Here is an 18,484-nt window from a genome sequence, read left to right as displayed (position 1 = left end):
AAAAAAATATACATATTTTGGAAATGTTGAGTCGGATTAGTCTAGAATCGATTAATTTTATGGAAGAAAATCTTTCAAACAGCCGTAGTCCGTAAACTTGACACGTGTCGGGTTGTGATTGTAAGGATTCTTAAGAAATCGGATTCCTAAAGAATGGAACGTATCTATATCTTATAGGGAGTTCGACTGTATGCATTGTGGATGAAGGGGGTTAGAAGTTGACACCAAGCTGATATATTTTTTATTGATATATTTGTTTCTATAACTTTGGATTTTTAAAATAACTCAACTTTTAGAACTCAAAACAATTTTTATTGTTGAAAATAATTATTATAAATTTAAATTAATTGCACTCAGTACATGTTCTAACAATACAGCATTCCTCTTTCGATGTATGTCTAGGGCAAATGTATTTCATGCACTTTGTACCAGATTTCATATATTTTCTGTCTTCTGATCTTGGACATAGAAAGCATCTCCTTTTTTTTTTTTAGGAATACCTTTATTAGAATTTCTTGTTGTTCTTCCTCTTGGTTCTGTTTGAACTGTCCTTCTTGAAATTGCTCCCACTTGGTTGCATTCAAAGCCAAATACTTTTAGTTCTTATACTGAACTGATATGTAAACCTTGGGAATGTTCAGTTCTGTATTTCATGTTGATCTGGCATAATAATTTGCCTAGACTCTTCAAAAAGACTTTTAGACATGATTCACATTTTAGATATCTTTTGCCCAAGATTCATTTGCCTTGCAATAAAGCATATATGAATTATATGTGACTACATAATCAAATTAAAAAATACAGCCATTGGCCATCTTCTTGTCCCACACTAACAGCTATATGTTCTAATATATTTGTCAAGTGTATCAATACCTGCTTTGGTTGAATTATAATAATGAATAATTATTATTAATAAATACACTAAATACACTTTATAGTTACTACTATAGTCAGAATTACAATTCCTCAAATCAAAATAATATAATACAGTATAAAACCTGTCTATTGGTAACCACACATGGTTCCTTTCAAAAGACAGGTGGTGCTGTAATATCGTATTTCAATAAGTATTTTGCACACTTTTTAGCCATTTCTACTAAGAAAAACTCAAGTTGAGCAAAAATAAGTGAATTTTTTCAATAATAGAGCTATATTGGTATTGTATTTTATTCTTATCAAATAACTCGATTAACAGGAGTTGTCATGATTTTATAAGACAGATTTAATACTAATATTTTAAAGATTAATACACTATTCGCATTTTCTTGATTATAACGCACACTTTCTTCTTTCTGACTTAATTAATTCAACTTGGTTCTCTTCATTTGTTTCTCAGTATTATGTCATCGATACAGAAGCGCAATGCATCTCTCCACCACTTTGGCTTTGGTTTTCGTTAATTTAATCTTATTTTAACTTAAAAAAATACAGTATTTTTAAAAAAATATTTAATATTTTCTTAAGTACAATAAGAAAAATTATTAATTAATAATAAAACGATTCTATTATTTCTTCTCATAATATGATTTCATTATATCAATGACAATCATGGAGTTGAAAAAGGAAGTTGCCTGTAAAACTGATTTTTACGTTAATGTGTTTATTGTTTGAATATTTTGTGTACAAAAATTACTTGGATATTATTTTTCTAAAAATATTGCGAAAATAAGGTAGGTTGATACATAAACTGTTTATTGCACATGTACTGTATACAAACTTAAAAATAAATAAATAAAATAAATTATATCAAACAATGAGATCAGCCGATTAACTGTATCATGTACAATATTTTATACCCCTAAGGAAAATACTGTAGGTCTACAGTACAATAAATTGCATTTTCTCTCCCACAGTTAAACTTTGCCACTAATTGCTGTTGTGATAAACCATTTTAACTTTCTCTAATAACTTTAACATGATCTTCTAATGACAGCATTTCACATTTCTTTCATTTTTCTGACATTTTTGAACAAGCTGAAATGAATTTCCTTTGTAGCTGGACTAATCCATTAACACCTGTGCCTAATTTCAAGAGTGGGAGAAGTGCTCAAGGTGGGTTCAAACAAGAGTTTAGACTAATTTATTATACTAGGAGGGGGAAACGTTGTTGAGATGGGTTCGAACAATAGTTTAGACCACATATATTCGCAGAAGTGGTCATTTATTACAGTTGTTGTATGTTGTTCCATCCAAAAATTGATGCCCGCAGTTGCGTTACACAGGTGGTCATTTAATACAGGTAACTTTTACAAAGACTCTATGTATAAACTATTCCGTACCAAAATTTTTGCCAGGTTTTTGACAGGTGCCCATCAAATGCAGGTGGTCGCCTAAGCAGTTTTTACTGTATTCACAGGGAAGCAACAATCCATTGATTTTTGTCAAATATACTCCAAAGTATTTACAAACCATAAGGGATAAAACTAAAAAAAACTTCAAATTCAAAAATTAATATTTGTCTATAATATAAACAAAAATATGAGCTGGGGTCACAAGGTGACCCCTCATCTGTATGAGACTGTTAAAAATTTCAATTATAAGTAATCTTGGATGAAACATTAAAACTAAAATGATCAGCATTATAACTATTATAATTCTGAAATATTTCTAAAATTGAAAAAGTTTCTATGTAATGAAAGACTGTTTTTCATACATACAATAAAACCTCTAATCTCAAATCCCTTCTTAAGTCAAACTAGATTATCAGTCTTGGTGAATACCCTACTATAATATATTTTTCTACTCCTAAAGTTGAACAAAGTTTCAGGTACCTTAACATTGTCTGTCTTAATTTGAGTAATTGAACTCAGTGAAAGCCAGCCAAGCTGTTAAGTTCTGTGAATACTTTCAACACGTAGTATAGTAAAATAGCTTTAATGAAGTTGGATAAGAAAGCCAATGACAGTCTGCTTTATTTGAAATAGACTGCCATTGGATTAGTTATACAGATACAGTTAACCCCGTATAACACGGGAGTTATGTTCCAAAAAATTGCCATATTATGCGAAACAAAGAACTAGTATGAAAAGGGGGTGTTAGGTTCCAAAAATTAAAAAACATGCTATTATATTTTCATAATTAAGATAAATATCTTTATTAAAATTTTCTTAAATGATACATATTAATATAAATTAAACAATGTTTTCTTTGTCATCACTAAGCACTATTAACCAAGGGTATTTTCTTTTTTGGCAAGATATCCTTATCCTCTGAGCATTTTTCTGCATTATCTTCAGATCCATGCTCTACCTTACGCAAAAAATATGCTATTTTAGATTGCTTGCTTTTATTTAAAAGATCTTTATAAATTTCCTTATATGGTGCTAAGCACTTATGAAGAATAAAGCAAGTATGGAATAAGAAAAAAACATCTGGCAACACCAAAATCAGAAGCGTTGAGATCTGGCAACACTGAAACAAGTTTCAAGAAGGACCACGTGTATCAACAGAAGGTGGGAAAAGAAAATTTACATATTTAAGTACTAATAGTTCACAAAAGTAATAATTTTCATGAACTATGGGTACTTAAGTATGTGAAAATTTATTACATTTCATGTTGTACAAGGTTTTCAAACCATGTTAGAGTGAATCTGTGCTATAGAAGTGCCATGTTATATGGGGGTTACCTGTATATTAAAGTCACTTTAGTGGAAAATCCACCAGATCCAGTGGTGATATTCAGCAGGTTTGCACAGGTTCGCGATTGAAACAAGGTTCAATCGCAATCGACTCGAGAGACTTCTTGAAACTAGGTCCAGTCACACGACAGATCCCACAATCCCATGCGCGCAAGAAAATACAAGATGGCTGTGGAACACGTGTCCGGCTATCGACAGCGAAATAAAAAAGATATTGTATTTCGAGAGACGATGACATCTATCTATTATTATAATAATACCTAATGATAAAATAAATGATTTAGGAAAGTTTTTTCTTGAGAATTTTTATGTTTATAAAATATTTTGAATGAAAAATATTAAAATATGTACAAAATAAACCATTTTGAACACTTTTTTTTATTTATCAAAAAAATATAGTTCTGGCATAAACAATGTTAAATTTTAACTGATTTAATTTTGCGAACGCATCTTTTTTATTTATATGGGTATCTTAAGGTCAGTTTTTGTGTTAATGTTGCTAATGCACCATTTGAGCAAAAAAATTGTTAAGGAAGAATTTTTTGTTAGCGAACCCTTCGTTAAATATTTCGAATATCACCACTGACCAGATCTAATGAGAATATTGAAATTTGATGTAATGTATTATAAAAAATTTGATTTTTGAATAAATTCAGTATAGCTTAGAGAAATCATTTTGTGATATGTCTAAATTCATTATATTTATTAACAAGAATATATCTTGTTTATAAAATCATACTGCCTGCCATGTTACCAGCTTAGAGGTATGAAGAAGTACATGTCGACAGTTGATATTTGTCACAGAGTATTAAGTGCCCAAATCATGCGCACATAAAAAAAACCAGACTTATAGGTAGTCAGGGAACCAAGAACTGAGTCAAAATAAAATACAAAATGGGCCCTCTCTCTACAAACAGGCAAATCGAAGTCAAGTGGTGAGAGTCCCGCCTACAGTTGTTCTAGGAAGTGGACTCTGACCCTAGGACTGAACACGTAGTATTTTCTTTGTTAAATAAAATTTGTAATCTAATTTTGTAAATTTGGGAGTGCTTCAAATAGGGCATTAAAACAGTGTTTTATATTACAAGTAGGTTTTTTTAACACTATCTAGTATAGTAAAATTGTGGAACCAATATTATTAGGTTCCACGATTATATATATATATATATAGTTATATTAGGATTGTTGTTACATCGGATGACATTATAATCGGGTTAAACTGTATATTGTTTGTGCAAAATAAAAAAATAATTTCGGATGATACAATAGCCACAATTATTTTTTTCAAAAATAAGAAATTTTCGTTATGCTCAACAAAAATTCAACCCGGGCCAACATGCAACAAAGAGAAATCTCGAAATTGAATAGGTTAATTTCATCGAAAATATATTGTGGATGACCTAGTGGTCATGGCCAACGAAGTTTGAATGACTGCGCCCAAAAGCAGCAATACCAAAGAAGATTGGAGAATGAGAACGAGACCCGCCTTGAGCATCAAAGTGATTCTGCTTAGTAGTAAGTCTCTGAGACACAGTCTTGTCCCAAATACAGTTTTGCTGTTTTACTTGTTTGAATTATTATTACAGCCTCATACATTGTTCTAATAATGATTCAAATAAATATGATACATCACAGAATTATTGTATTCCTTATACTGCTTTGTATTTTGCATTTGAATATAAATTTTTTTTATTTTTCAAACATCTCTATACTGGCCATTTTTTGGTCCCTTCAAATTTGAGATTTAGAGCTTTACTGTATTATTAATCTGATGTAAAGTTTTCTCAAATGCAAATGTGTTAAACTTTAAAATAGTAATATGTAATGTAACCAATACATTAAATAATTTTTTATTGAGATTGTTCAATAGAATAATATTTGTTATGTCAAAATATAAGAAAATTTCTCAAAATTTGCCACCTTAATAATTTTAACTATCTTAATACTTTAATGTAAGCTTTAAAATAATTTTAAGTTTAAAAACAATCTTATCAGTTAAGGTTAATTGATAAGATTGATTTTTATTATTTAATTACATTTTAACTTACATTGGATCAATAAGTGGTTTTACAGCAGGAATACATTTAACGCCTTCTAGCCAATAGTTATATGCCTTTTCCTTTTCTTCTTCAGTTATTTTAACCTGTTAAATTGAAATAATTTTTAAAATAGAAAATAAAATTCTAATTATGTATTCATGTCTTGTTTTTTGCAATTTAAATACTTGAAGACTAATTTCCAGAAGGAAATTTTAAAAGTAACTAAAACACTATTCTTGATTAAACATTTAGGTTCTATATTTAATGTATCTTGTAATTAGTACAGTAGATCCCCCTATAAAAGCGTTTCCTATAGTTATGATTCCTATAAAAATTGTGGCATTATCCGTAAACAACGGTAAAAATAACTCCTATAATACGTAAAACGTCATCGGGCAGCCGAACTACTTACCCGCCGTCCGTAGCGCCACGCTACGGAGAGATTTCTATCGTCTGGACAGTATTATATAAATTATATATAAATTAGGTACTGTACATATAATTATATATTAATTATATATAAATTAGGTACTGTATATATAATTATATATTAACTTAATTTATTGTAACTTTATTATAATTAAATATATATTTTTCGCCGCGTAGCGCCACGCTACGGAGAGTTTAGGCTAACTATCATCTGTACAGTATGTAAATTAGGTACCGTAAGTCTAATACAGTACTGTAATTTTATACATTTCTTGTGAAAGAACATTTCTTATTCAACGATGATTAAAATTATTTATATTAATGATGTCTCCAAAGTTCAACGAATTTTTTGCAGAAAAATAGGTTATTAGAAATCGGCCGCGGTTTGCTGAGCTGTTCCGCGACGAAAACAAGCTTGAGCAATGGCGATGTCGAATGGTGCACACTCGGTAAGTAATCCTACAATTTTTTGTTTATAGCGTAGTTTATATGGATTATTCCCAAAAAAATATACGTATTTTGGAAATGTTGAGTCGGATTAGTCTAGAATCGATTAATTTTATGGAAGAAAACCTTTCAATCAGCCGTAGTCCGTAAACTTCTCACGTGTCGGGCTGTGATTGGAAGGACTCGTAAGAAATCGGATTCCTGAAGAATGGAACGTATCTATGATCTTATGGGGGGGTCGACTATATAATGGAACTCCATTTATCCAACTCAAAATGAAAATTCATTAACACGTTGACTGCCATGAGAAGCACAGCATTTTTATTCAACAGAAAAATTGCAATTTTTATAATAGAAAGTCTTAAAAGATTAGAAAAGATTCAACAAGACAGTAAGTAAACTTGAAGAACACACTCATGGAACACATAACAATGAACATCATACACCAATTCACAGAAAACAAGTCTATTCTTGCAGGCTGCAATGTTACACTTCAATGGAACAAAAATTGTTCACACTGGATTGTTTTTGATTCATATTCCAAAATTTAAATAGATTGAATATATTATAAAATTTTGGAGCATCAATGTCCTAAATATTGTAAAATATTAAATAATTTTCACATTACAAATGACAAAATATTAACATTGATTATTACCATTTCAAAAAAGGACTGTACAAGAATACTATACAATTCTTACTTTTCTTTTCTTTTTCATAATTTTATATTATATACTTGTTGTTTATTGCTTTGTTGTATTTTAATCATTGTATTTATGTATTTTAATCAGGGTTTTACTGTTAATTATGGTGAGGAAATTTATTGTTGCAACACTATTCCTAATGTAATTGAAAATATATAAATTTTTCACTAAAAAATAAATACTGTTTGGTATACAGTTTATGGAATAAAATACAATATGTATTTTGAATAAACAGTTATTGAAGAATATAACTGTTTTGTTGTATATAACATGAAGTTTACAATATTAAATTTTCAATTATAAATATTACATTAATAAAATAAGTTTAGATGATAGAGAAGATTAAAGTTTTCAAATTAGCTATTTTATAATTCTTAAAAACCTATATTTTTACAAATAAATATTTTGAGAAGTGCATTACAATTATAATGTGAAGTAATATCAATAAAAATAGCTATGTTGTTTTTGAAACTGTGTTTTGTAAATATATTTCTCTTTCGAGATATATATGTGATTATGTATAAAATTCCTGGATATTGTGAAATAAGTAAAAGATCATTTATAGCAGATTTTAATGAAATTACTCCACTTATTGTAAAATAAGTTGTGTGTGCCTATTGGGTTAAGACCTTGTATGTATAACAGATTAAAAATGGATATGGTAAGAAATATACATTATTTTAATTCTGTTTTGTTAGATATTTTATGTAATATTTTTAAAAATTGTATCTTTTAGTTGACTGATGAGAGGCTTTATGCCCGAAACGTGCAGTTGTCACGTATCAATTAAAAAGTGATGGAAATAAAGCCAAGTGTTTATTTATAACTCACATTTGAGTTCGAAGTCAAAAAATAGCTATATTTTATGAATAATTTATTTTAAAAATAAATACTATTAATTTTCTATAGAATAAAATATCTTAAAGAGCATTCAATATATGATTTCTCCTTGTCTTCTATAACTACAGTACTTAAACTTTTGTCAATAATTAAAAAGAAAACTATAATCAAAACAAAATTGAAATTTAATACTATAATATATAAATTATAATTAATGACAAGAGCTGAATTGACTCAGTTATTACTTCATAAATTATATAAGAATATTTTTAAAAATCAGAATTAAAACAGAAAAAATACCTTTTCTTCTTCATCCTGATTTGAAACTGAAATAACTTCATTATCACATAAATACTTTGTTTGGAAATGCAGATGTTTAAAACTTGTTAGCAAAGATTCCTTTGAAAATAGAAAATTTATATTATTTACTTGAATTTAGCAAATATGGGGCACTTATGCAGTTTAGGGGGTACAGAAGTTTCAGAGGTTTTCTTCCATAAAATTAATCAAATCTAGACTAATTTCACTCGAATATTTCCAAAACACATATAATTTGTTGGAAATGATCAATATGCTATAAACAAAAAATTGTCCGAATACTTACTGAGTGTAACCTGCTCAAAGACGCTATTGTTTGAGCTCGATGTCGTCACGGAGTGGTACATTAGATGGAGGACGCATATGAAGCGTGTCATGTGAGATTGTCGGGGCTATTTGGTCACGTGACTACTCATCTCTGACGTGTTTCTGATAACTTACTCTTTTTGCCAAGAATTTGCTGAACTTTGGAGACATCACATGATAGATCATAATATATTATTGTATTTTTATTGTAATTAGAAAAACTACTTACTATTATTATTGATTATATTGTCGTTAGCTAACGACAATAGTTCTATCATAATATATATATATATTATGATAATAAATATTAGTCAGATGCAACAAGAGATGTCTAATGTCTTGATGTAAATAAATCGTTAGTAGTGACACAACTCAGAGTTATAGTGACACAACTCAAAAATTTCCAATTTCGAGTTTATTGTAGAAATGTATAGCAAACTCCCCATATTTTTATGTGGAAGAACGAACATTAATATTTATTTCCAAAATAGATTTGAAAATTTTAAAAATCCAAGATCATGACAAAGCCTTGCAGGAAACAAGAAACTTTTAAGTGACTGTTCTGGAAGAACTATTTTTTTGAGTTGTGTCACTATTCTTGTGCACCAACAAAATATAATTCAATTTTGTTTAAAACATTAAAGAAATTAGGCCATTTAAAAGCTGAGCAGAATTATTAGTTATATATTGCATTATCGTACGTTATTACATGTTAATTTTAATCCATATTTAAAATGGAATGATGTTTTAATATTTCTGTTAATGATGTCTCCATAGTTCGGCAAATTCTTCACAAAAAGAGTAAGTTATCAGGAAACATGTCAGAGATGAATAGTCACATGACTGAATAGCAACAACCATCTAATGTACTGCTCCGCAATGACATCAAGCTCAAACAATGACATCTTCGAATGAGTTACACTCGGTAAGTATTCCGACAATTTTTTGTTTATAGCATATTTTATATTGATCATTTCCAACATCATTTCCGTATTTTGGAAATATTCGAGTGAAATTAGTCTAGATTTGATTAATTTTATGAAAGAAAACCTCTCAAACTTCCGTACCCCTAAACTGCACAAGTGCCCCAAAGATGGTACATATAAAATATAATAATAATTTTGTGTATTTATTCAATTTTATGGCAATTTTTAAAATATAAACGATATAGTTTGTAGTGATCATTTCCAACATCATTTCCGTATTTTGGAAATATTCGAGTGAAATTAGTCTAGATTTGATTAATTTTATGAAAGAAAACCTCTCAAACTTCCGTACCCCTAAACTGCACAAGTGCCCCAAAGATGGTACATATAAAATATAATAATAATTTTGTGTATTTATTCAATTTTATGGCAATTTTTAAAATATAAACGATATAGTTTGTAGGCTTATATAAATTAATGTAAATACAATATTCATAATAAAACTTTTTAATATTTATTTTTACTGCTGGAAGAAATTTTATCATATCCTTTCTTACTTTATATTATACAGTGGGTGATCAGTTAACAAACAGTTCGGATAACAAACACTTTCGCGAAAGATTTTTATTTTCGGACAACAACACTTCACAAGACTGTAGTAAACAAATCGGATAACAAACACTTTCGCAAAAGATTTTTATTTTCGGACAACAACACTTCACAGAACATACATAAAAAGAAGCGACAGAAAATAACAAATACCAATTGATTTTTCCTTGTCTTCAGGTTACAATTCAAAACCTTTCGGAGTGCAGGAAACATCAACATCGATACTCAACCCGATACCGATCGAACAGTATTTCACCAAACTTTGAAACTCTCAACTGTAATTCCAGCTTTTTGTTTACTTTTCTGACAAATAATTTTTTATAATCGTGACAAGACTGTTGGGCACTTGTTAAGTTTTGCCTAGGCTTTTATTTTCTAAAGGTGAGCGTTTAACTGTCCTATTGGATATTCGTTAACATTTTAACACCAAAATTTCAAATTTCATTCATGCCTCACATTTACATAATTTTTTCATGTGCTAGTTGATTTCCATTCTCTGAATTTTTGTAGTGCCTTTCTGAACTTTTTATTTCAAAAAGAAATTGATAATATTATGGACTCTAAAAAGAGTGGAGTGTCAGGAACTGTGCTCACCATAGAAACCAAGCAAGAGATAATAGCCAAGGTAGAGAGTGGGCAGATGTCTGATGTTACTAGGCAGTATGACTTGAACAGGTCTACAGTAGGCACAATCTTAGCTAAGAAAGATAAAATCAAGAAGACTCAAGGAGTTAAAGGAGTAATGAAAATCACATCTGAGAAACAAAGATGTGCCATTCATGAAAAAATGAAGAGATTGCTTTTAATTTGGATAAAAGAAAAGGAAATGAAAAAAGATATAACTAGTATGATTATCATTCAAGAGAAAGCTAGAGAAATTTTTGAAGAACTGAAGAAACAAACTCCACAATCATCACGAGGAGATAGAATTCAAGGCTACCACTGGATGATTTGGAAAAGTTTAGAAGGAGATCTGTCATTTTAACATGTTGTAATTCACGGTGAGTCTGCTAGTGCAAATAAAGAAGAAGCTGAGAAGTTCTGTCTCAAATTTGAAGAATTCATTAAAAAAGAAGGATATTGTCTACAACAAATTTTCAATTGTGATGAAACTGGTTAATTTTGGAAGCACATGCTGAACTGTATCTACATCATACAAGAAAAATATTCCTGGGCATAAACCCATGAAAGACTGATTGACGTTACTTTTGGGAGCTAATGCTAGCAGTGATATGAAGCTTATTCCACTTTTAGTCTATCACTTTGAGAACCCCTATCAAAAAAATTCCATAATTAAAGAATGACTGCCAGTGATGTGGAGATCAAATAAAAGGGCATGGGTCATGCAGGCTCTTTTCAAAGAATGGCTATTTGAAGTTTGTGCTCCAAGCATCAAGGATTACCTTCAGACCAATGACGTGCCATTAAAAGCATGACACCTTGGACAATGCACCAGAACACCCAAAAGACCTTGAAGATAATTTGCTGGAAGACTTTCCCTGGTTGACAGTTCAGTTTCTGCCTCTGAATACCAATTCAAGAAATTGTACATTCGAGCATTGTTTCATCAGTGTTTTGAAGCATGCCATTTCTTTCAACAATGATATTAAAAATGTTTTGAAAAGAAAAATTTGATATTTTTAAATAATAGTTTCAATAACAGTTGAATTCTGATTGGCGAAAGCCTTGTCCCTCCTGCAATCAGAGCGACAGAAATGATGTCACTGAAATTATGGATGAAATTGTGACAACTGCTAGAGGTGAATAAAGATGACATTGAAGGGCTCATAATGGAATCTGAAACTGTTCTAACAACAGAACTCCAAGAACTCTTGAATGAAGAACACCAAGAAACTCAGTGAGATGTGTTTTCTTCTAAAAAAAAGAGGAAGACAAAAGAGGATTAATAACGACATCTGCTATTAAAGATTTTCTGAAGAAGCAGGAGGATGTCAGAACAACAGTCTTAGAATGGCATCCAAACCAGGTTGAGGTTAACAGGCTTGGCAATCTCTACAATTACAATGCTATTAATTACTTCTGAAAAATACCAAAGAGAGAAAATCAATTGACATTGGACAGATTCTTTAACCCCACAAACAGAAAAAACATGACTAATAAAAATGCAAGACTGTGTATATATGTATTTTTATTATTACATATAAATAAACATAATAAGAAAGTATATAATTTTTTATTTATTTTTTGGGGTCTCCAGAACGAATTAATCAAATTCCCATAAAAATCTATGGTAAATTGATAATAGGTTAATGNGACAGAAATGATGTCACTGAAATTATGGATGAAATTGTGACAACTGCTAGAGGTGAATAAAGATGACATTGAAGGGCTCATAATGGAATCTGAAACTGTTCTAACAACAGAACTCCAAGAACTCTTGAATGAAGAACACCAAGAAACTCAGTGAGATGTGTTTTCTTCTAAAAAAAAGAGGAAGACAAAAGAGGATTAATAACGACATCTGCTATTAAAGATTTTCTGAAGAAGCAGGAGGATGTCAGAACAACAGTCTTAGAATGGCATCCAAACCAGGTTGAGGTTAACAGGCTTGGCAATCTCTACAATTACAATGCTATTAATTACTTCTGAAAAATACCAAAGAGAGAAAATCAATTGACATTGGACAGATTCTTTAACCCCACAAACAGAAAAAACATGACTAATAAAAATGCAAGACTGTGTATATATGTATTTTTATTATTACATATAAATAAACATAATAAGAAAGTATATAATTTTTTATTTATTTTTTGGGGTCTCCAGAACGAATTAATCAAATTCCCATAAAAATCTATGGTAAATTGATAATAGGTTAATGAACAATTAGGATAGCAAACACAGTCTTGGAACAAATTATGCTCGTTAACCAATCACCCACTGTATTTCTAATTATTTTTACAGATTTACAAGGTTCATACAAGTAATTTCATCTGTGATTTCCTGACTTTCCCTAACCAATTATGACATTATTCCCTGACCTATTGAGGTCTCTGCATTTCCCCTTTCAATTAAGTAATATTCGGCCAAGTTTATTTAAGCTCTTTTTGTACACAATTATATAAATTTTTTATTAAAAAAACACTTTATTTACAAAAAATGAAAAAGTTTGTCTAAAATCAATTACATAATTAGATAAGTCATTTCTTTGCCATATAAGAAAATTTAATGATTTTATTTAAATTAATCCATAAATTTTATTTAAAAAAGAAAAAGACTCAAGTCACATCATAAAATTGAATTTTCTTAAAGCAAGAAGGTGAAAAATTCAAAATAATTTAAACAGAATAAATTGTGCACTTCACGAGAGGGAGAAAAATTGCTTATCTTGTGCTGTTTTTGGCATTGAGTAAGTATATCTAGAGAGTTCACTCAGGAAATACAAGAAAATTTTGTAGACATTAGTGACCCTATTGGCAGTTAACTGAATTAATCAGAACTGCCAGATATTATGTGAAGATCACGTGCAAGTCTTGAGTCACATGATTTAATATTCATGTGTACACATGGTTTTGGTTTAGACCTGAAAATTCGTTCTTGTTTCAACTTTTAAGATAGAAGACAATGAATTACAAACAACAAAGGACAGAATATATTTGCAAGTATAAGAATATTAGCTGAATTATAGTTTGTTTAGCATAGAAATAATTAATATTATTTTAACTTTGTTATTATTATTAAAAATTATTATTGCTGTTAATAAAAATACAATGTAACTTTATCAAGTTTATTTTGAAACATTAACAACAGTCTATAAATAGTTTTTATAACTCCTTATAATTGATCCACTGGATGATTTGGAAAAGTTTAGAAGGAGATCTGTCATTTTAACATGTTGTAATTCACGGTGAGTCTGCTAGTGCAAATAAAGAAGAAGCTGAGAAGTTCTGTCTCAAATTTGAAGAATTCATTAAAAAAGAAGGATATTGTCTACAACAAATTTTCAATTGTGATGAAACTGGTTAATTTTGGAAGCACATGCTGAACTGTATCTACATCATACAAGAAAAATATTCCTGGGCATAAACCCATGAAAGACTGATTGACGTTACTTTTGGGAGCTAATGCTAGCAGTGATATGAAGCTTATTCCACTTTTAGTCTATCACTTTGAGAACCCCTATCAAAAAAATTCCATAATTAAAGAATGACTGCCAGTGATGTGGAGATCAAATAAAAGGGCATGGGTCATGCAGGCTCTTTTCAAAGAATGGCTATTTGAAGTTTGTGCTCCAAGCATCAAGGATTACCTTCAGACCAATGACGTGCCATTAAAAGCATGACACCTTGGACAATGCACCAGAACACCCAAAAGACCTTGAAGATAATTTGCTGGAAGACTTTCCCTGGTTGACAGTTCAGTTTCTGCCTCTGAATACCAATTCAAGAAATTGTACATTCGAGCATTGTTTCATCAGTGTTTTGAAGCATGCCATTTCTTTCAACAATGATATTAAAAATGTTTTGAAAAGAAAAATTTGATATTTTTAAATAATAGTTTCAATAACAGTTGAATTCTGATTGGCGAAAGCCTTGTCCCTCCTGCAATCAGAGCGACAGAAATGATGTCACTGAAATTATGGATGAAATTGTGACAACTGCNTAAAATTATTTACTTTTAATATCTAATATAATAAAGCTACATTGGTCTTACTGATAAACCGACTCTTTCATTCACTAACATGAAATGCTTGAGTAATCATCAAATGACATCAAATGTTACCAAAAATTCCAAAATCTCAAAAATGTAAAATATTTTAGGCCTTACAAGATATTATAATCAAGACCCTTGACATCTCATAGAATGCACATGAATAGTCAAATTAATTCTTTATTTTTAAAAGATATTTATTTTGATTAATTTAATCCAAATTATTTTAAAAATAGCAACATTTTTTAAAATATGAAATTAAAAAATATTACAATGAATCAAAATTCTATAGTTCATCATTAGGCACATTTAACTCTTTAAACCAATTTTGGCTGATTTCCTGTTTAATCTATTTGAGAAGAAATTGACAAAGGGCAAGTTGTTTGACTGGTTTTGCTATAGAGCTAGTGGAACTGAGTTGAGTGCCACCTGTAGGCAGGCAAAAACAATTTTTTGGGAAAACATGTGCATCTTTGGGTTAGATATATAGTGAAACACGGTGCTTGTTTTCTTTCTGTATAATGAATCACAGCTTTCTGCCACACAAAACTTCAAAAAATATCTGTTGTGCGGTCGGGTGTAGTGTTACATATATTACTGCACCGCCACGTACAAAGTTTTATTCATTTCCAAATGAAAAATACCCTGGAAGCAAAGAGAAATGGCTGACTGCAATTCGGTGGATTGAGTAAGTATTATGCTTGGGTATTTTCATTTAAGGTATTTTTTTAAAGTTGTGTGTGTGTATATATATAACTGTGACATTTAAAGGCATTGTATTGCAATGATCTCTGTAAATGGCTAGGGTGTCTTTTTTTAGTGGTAAATAGGTGTAGTCCACTTTATATTACTACTCATTGTTTACATAGTGCATTGAGTAATAACTCATTAAAAATACCAAAACATTTCATATTTCTGTAAATCTAAAATCCTGATAATAAATAACAAAATTTAAAAAATGCTTAATGATGTCATTATTAGCCAGGGACAGTATTAAAGATCATTTCAAGCAATTCATTAGTCAAAAAGTGACCAAAGTTGCTTGATAATTGTAATGTAATATAATATGTAAAATTAAAAACACTTTTTTCAGAAAAGATGGCAAACCTTGGCAACCCACAAAGTACAGTAAAGTCTGCAGTCAGCATTTTGTAGGTGGACGGAAAATTGAGAAGGACGGAAAAGGTGGACGGTGGAGGAGGTAGGTGGACGGAAAAGGAGAAGCACCCTGACCATCCAGCATACGTTCCCACACTTTTTCCAACATGCTACAAGAAACAGGGTTGTGGAAATGCTGATAAGTTTTTAAGACAGGCAAGAAGGAAAGAAGAAAAGGTGGAGAGTGTGGATAACAGCATGGATATGGACACCGAAACCATACCTGTGATCACCAAACATGACACTGGAACACAAACTGATGTAGGGGAACCACTTTATAGTACAGATAATATGGCAGTCTTATTTTGTGAAAAGTTATGTAATGATGTGGGTACTCAAACTAATATTTACTGTAAAAAGCAGTTTCTCTCCTTTCTTTAAATTAATTTTTCTCGGGGTTTCGGTAGATATTGCTTCAAAACCACACTGCCTTCTAAGAAACATTATTCATATGCTACGAAAAGGAGAAGCACATGCCACATTTGTAGCCCCAATTTTGTTTCCCCGCGTCGCCACTAGAGGCACCTCAATCTAGTTTTGCCGTTCCTTCCACTAGCTCTATACAAATCCCCTTGTAGTCAGAGAGATAACAATTTTGTCTCCAGGAACAGAAAGAAAAATTTTCAGAACTTAGAGTTAAGACTATAATGTACAATACTTGAATAAACCCTACTGCAAATGCTTGCATTCACTGTTTATATACCCTGTATTATTCAGTACAATTGCTAATGTAATGAAAACAATATATTACATTACATCAAATTAGATTTATGGGTTAATAATTTATAAATAACATAAAATATACTTTTTATCCTCTTTATCCAGAAATAATATGCAGTGAAGAAGCTATCATTTTTAGTTTTTATTTTTAAACTTCCAGATAATACTAAACTATAAAAATTTCTTGACTCTAGAATAAAGTGTAGATTTTTATTGAGATAAAATGCTTGCATTACATTAGGTAGCTAACAATTTTAATCTATTTTCTACATACAGGTTCGTTTTAATGTCTTGCATGAAAGTATGAATTTCTGTATATCGCAAAAAATGCACAGTTTTATACAAATTTATTATCATTATTCTCATTTATTTTTATGTTATATATTAAACTTTTAGTAGAAATCAGTACAGTATTTTAATTACAGTTCAGAATGTCATTTTTTATAACCCCTCATAAGTGACTACTTCACTTATTTGGCAAGAAATTGTATACCCTGAATGTAGCCACATAGGTAAGGTTTTACTGTAATTAACTGTTACAGAGATATTGTTTTAGTAAAGAGTTCTTTAGATATAACATTTTCCTATCATAATCCTATCAATTATGAAATCTGTTACCTGATGACAACTTTTTATCTGCAGCCAATGGATATATTGTTGACCAAATGACCAAATCTGCTAAACATGGAATGTTTACCTAAATATAAATTAACATTTTAATTATTAGTAAAAACTCCATAATAATATTAACATTTATGATATTAATCAGTAAAATGTATTAATTTTAAAAATTTTAAATTACTTTTGTAACAATCATTATTATATTTTATATCATATGCAATACTGTTATTTTTTCATCTAGGCATAATTAAACTTATTCTCTAATACCATTTTCTTCTTGTTATCATTATTCTTCATTAATCTTTAGGAAGTCCTCAGAGTAATACTGTTATTACATTTTCAATAATTAATGATTGTTATTGTTTGATTTGCAAACTTAAATTGAGATTATCGAAACAGTTGTTATTTAAAATTATTAATTAAATAAATAATATTCTTCCATTTCTGAATTTATATTTTACAGAAAATTAATAAATCTAAAGTAACAAAAAAACAGTTTTATAGACATCTTTTTTTATTTGAAACAACAACAAAAAAATTTATCCTAATTTTGGTTAGAAATTATAAAATATTGAAGTACCTTAATGTTTTTACCTTAAAAACATTAGCATTGGTGTCATTTGTTACAGTTTTAACAGCTTTTGAAAAAGAATCCATAAGGTTGAGATGATCAAACCATCTTGTAATATTCTTAAATTCATGAAGATATTCTAAAANTTTAGAAAAATCAGCTTCTTTCAGAGAATGCAAAATTTTCTTTTATTTAATTAAAATTATATTAAAAATATATAAAATCTGATAAAACATGAATAAAATCTTAGCTATTTCTTTTGCTATCCCGAATTTTCATCCAAGGTAAAATGTTAAAAACTATAAACTAGTATTAAAAAAATACTTTAAAACATTACTCTTTGTTTGTTAAAACATCAAACAAAAATAACAATGTTTTAAAGTATTAAAAAAATACTTTAAAACATTGTTATTTTCTTTATTTTTCTTGTATATGCATTTTGATCTTTTGATCCTCATCAGCACATTCACAGGTAAAATGTTAAAAACTA

The 18,484-nt window shown here is 29.6% G+C and overlaps 1 protein-coding gene across 1 annotated transcript in view; it reads right to left on the bottom strand.

Moving 5' to 3' along the window:
• LOC111630981 (methionine--tRNA ligase, cytoplasmic-like) overlaps positions 1-18,129 on the bottom strand; it is a 71,223-nt gene extending 53,094 nt beyond the window's left edge. Inside the window, exons 1-3 of the mRNA XM_023375159.1 lie at positions 18,018-18,129; positions 8,398-8,496; positions 5,687-5,781 (exon numbers count right to left, since the gene is read on the bottom strand). Coding sequence (XP_023230927.1) covers positions 5,687-5,781; positions 8,398-8,496; positions 18,018-18,080 — 257 coding nt within the window. The 5' untranslated portion in view covers positions 18,081-18,129. The remainder of the gene's footprint in view (positions 1-5,686; positions 5,782-8,397; positions 8,497-18,017) is intronic.
• Between the last annotated feature and the right edge of the window lie 355 nt (positions 18,130-18,484).

Source organism: Centruroides sculpturatus, unplaced genomic scaffold, assembly GCF_000671375.1.
Source record: "Centruroides sculpturatus isolate CEXI.00-Female unplaced genomic scaffold, Cexi_2.0 scaffold564, whole genome shotgun sequence".
In the NCBI taxonomy this organism is placed as follows: Eukaryota; Metazoa; Arthropoda; class Arachnida; order Scorpiones; family Buthidae; genus Centruroides; species Centruroides sculpturatus.
The sequence above is the reverse complement of the archived record's forward strand: the minus strand, read 5'-3'. Positions and strand labels throughout refer to the sequence as shown.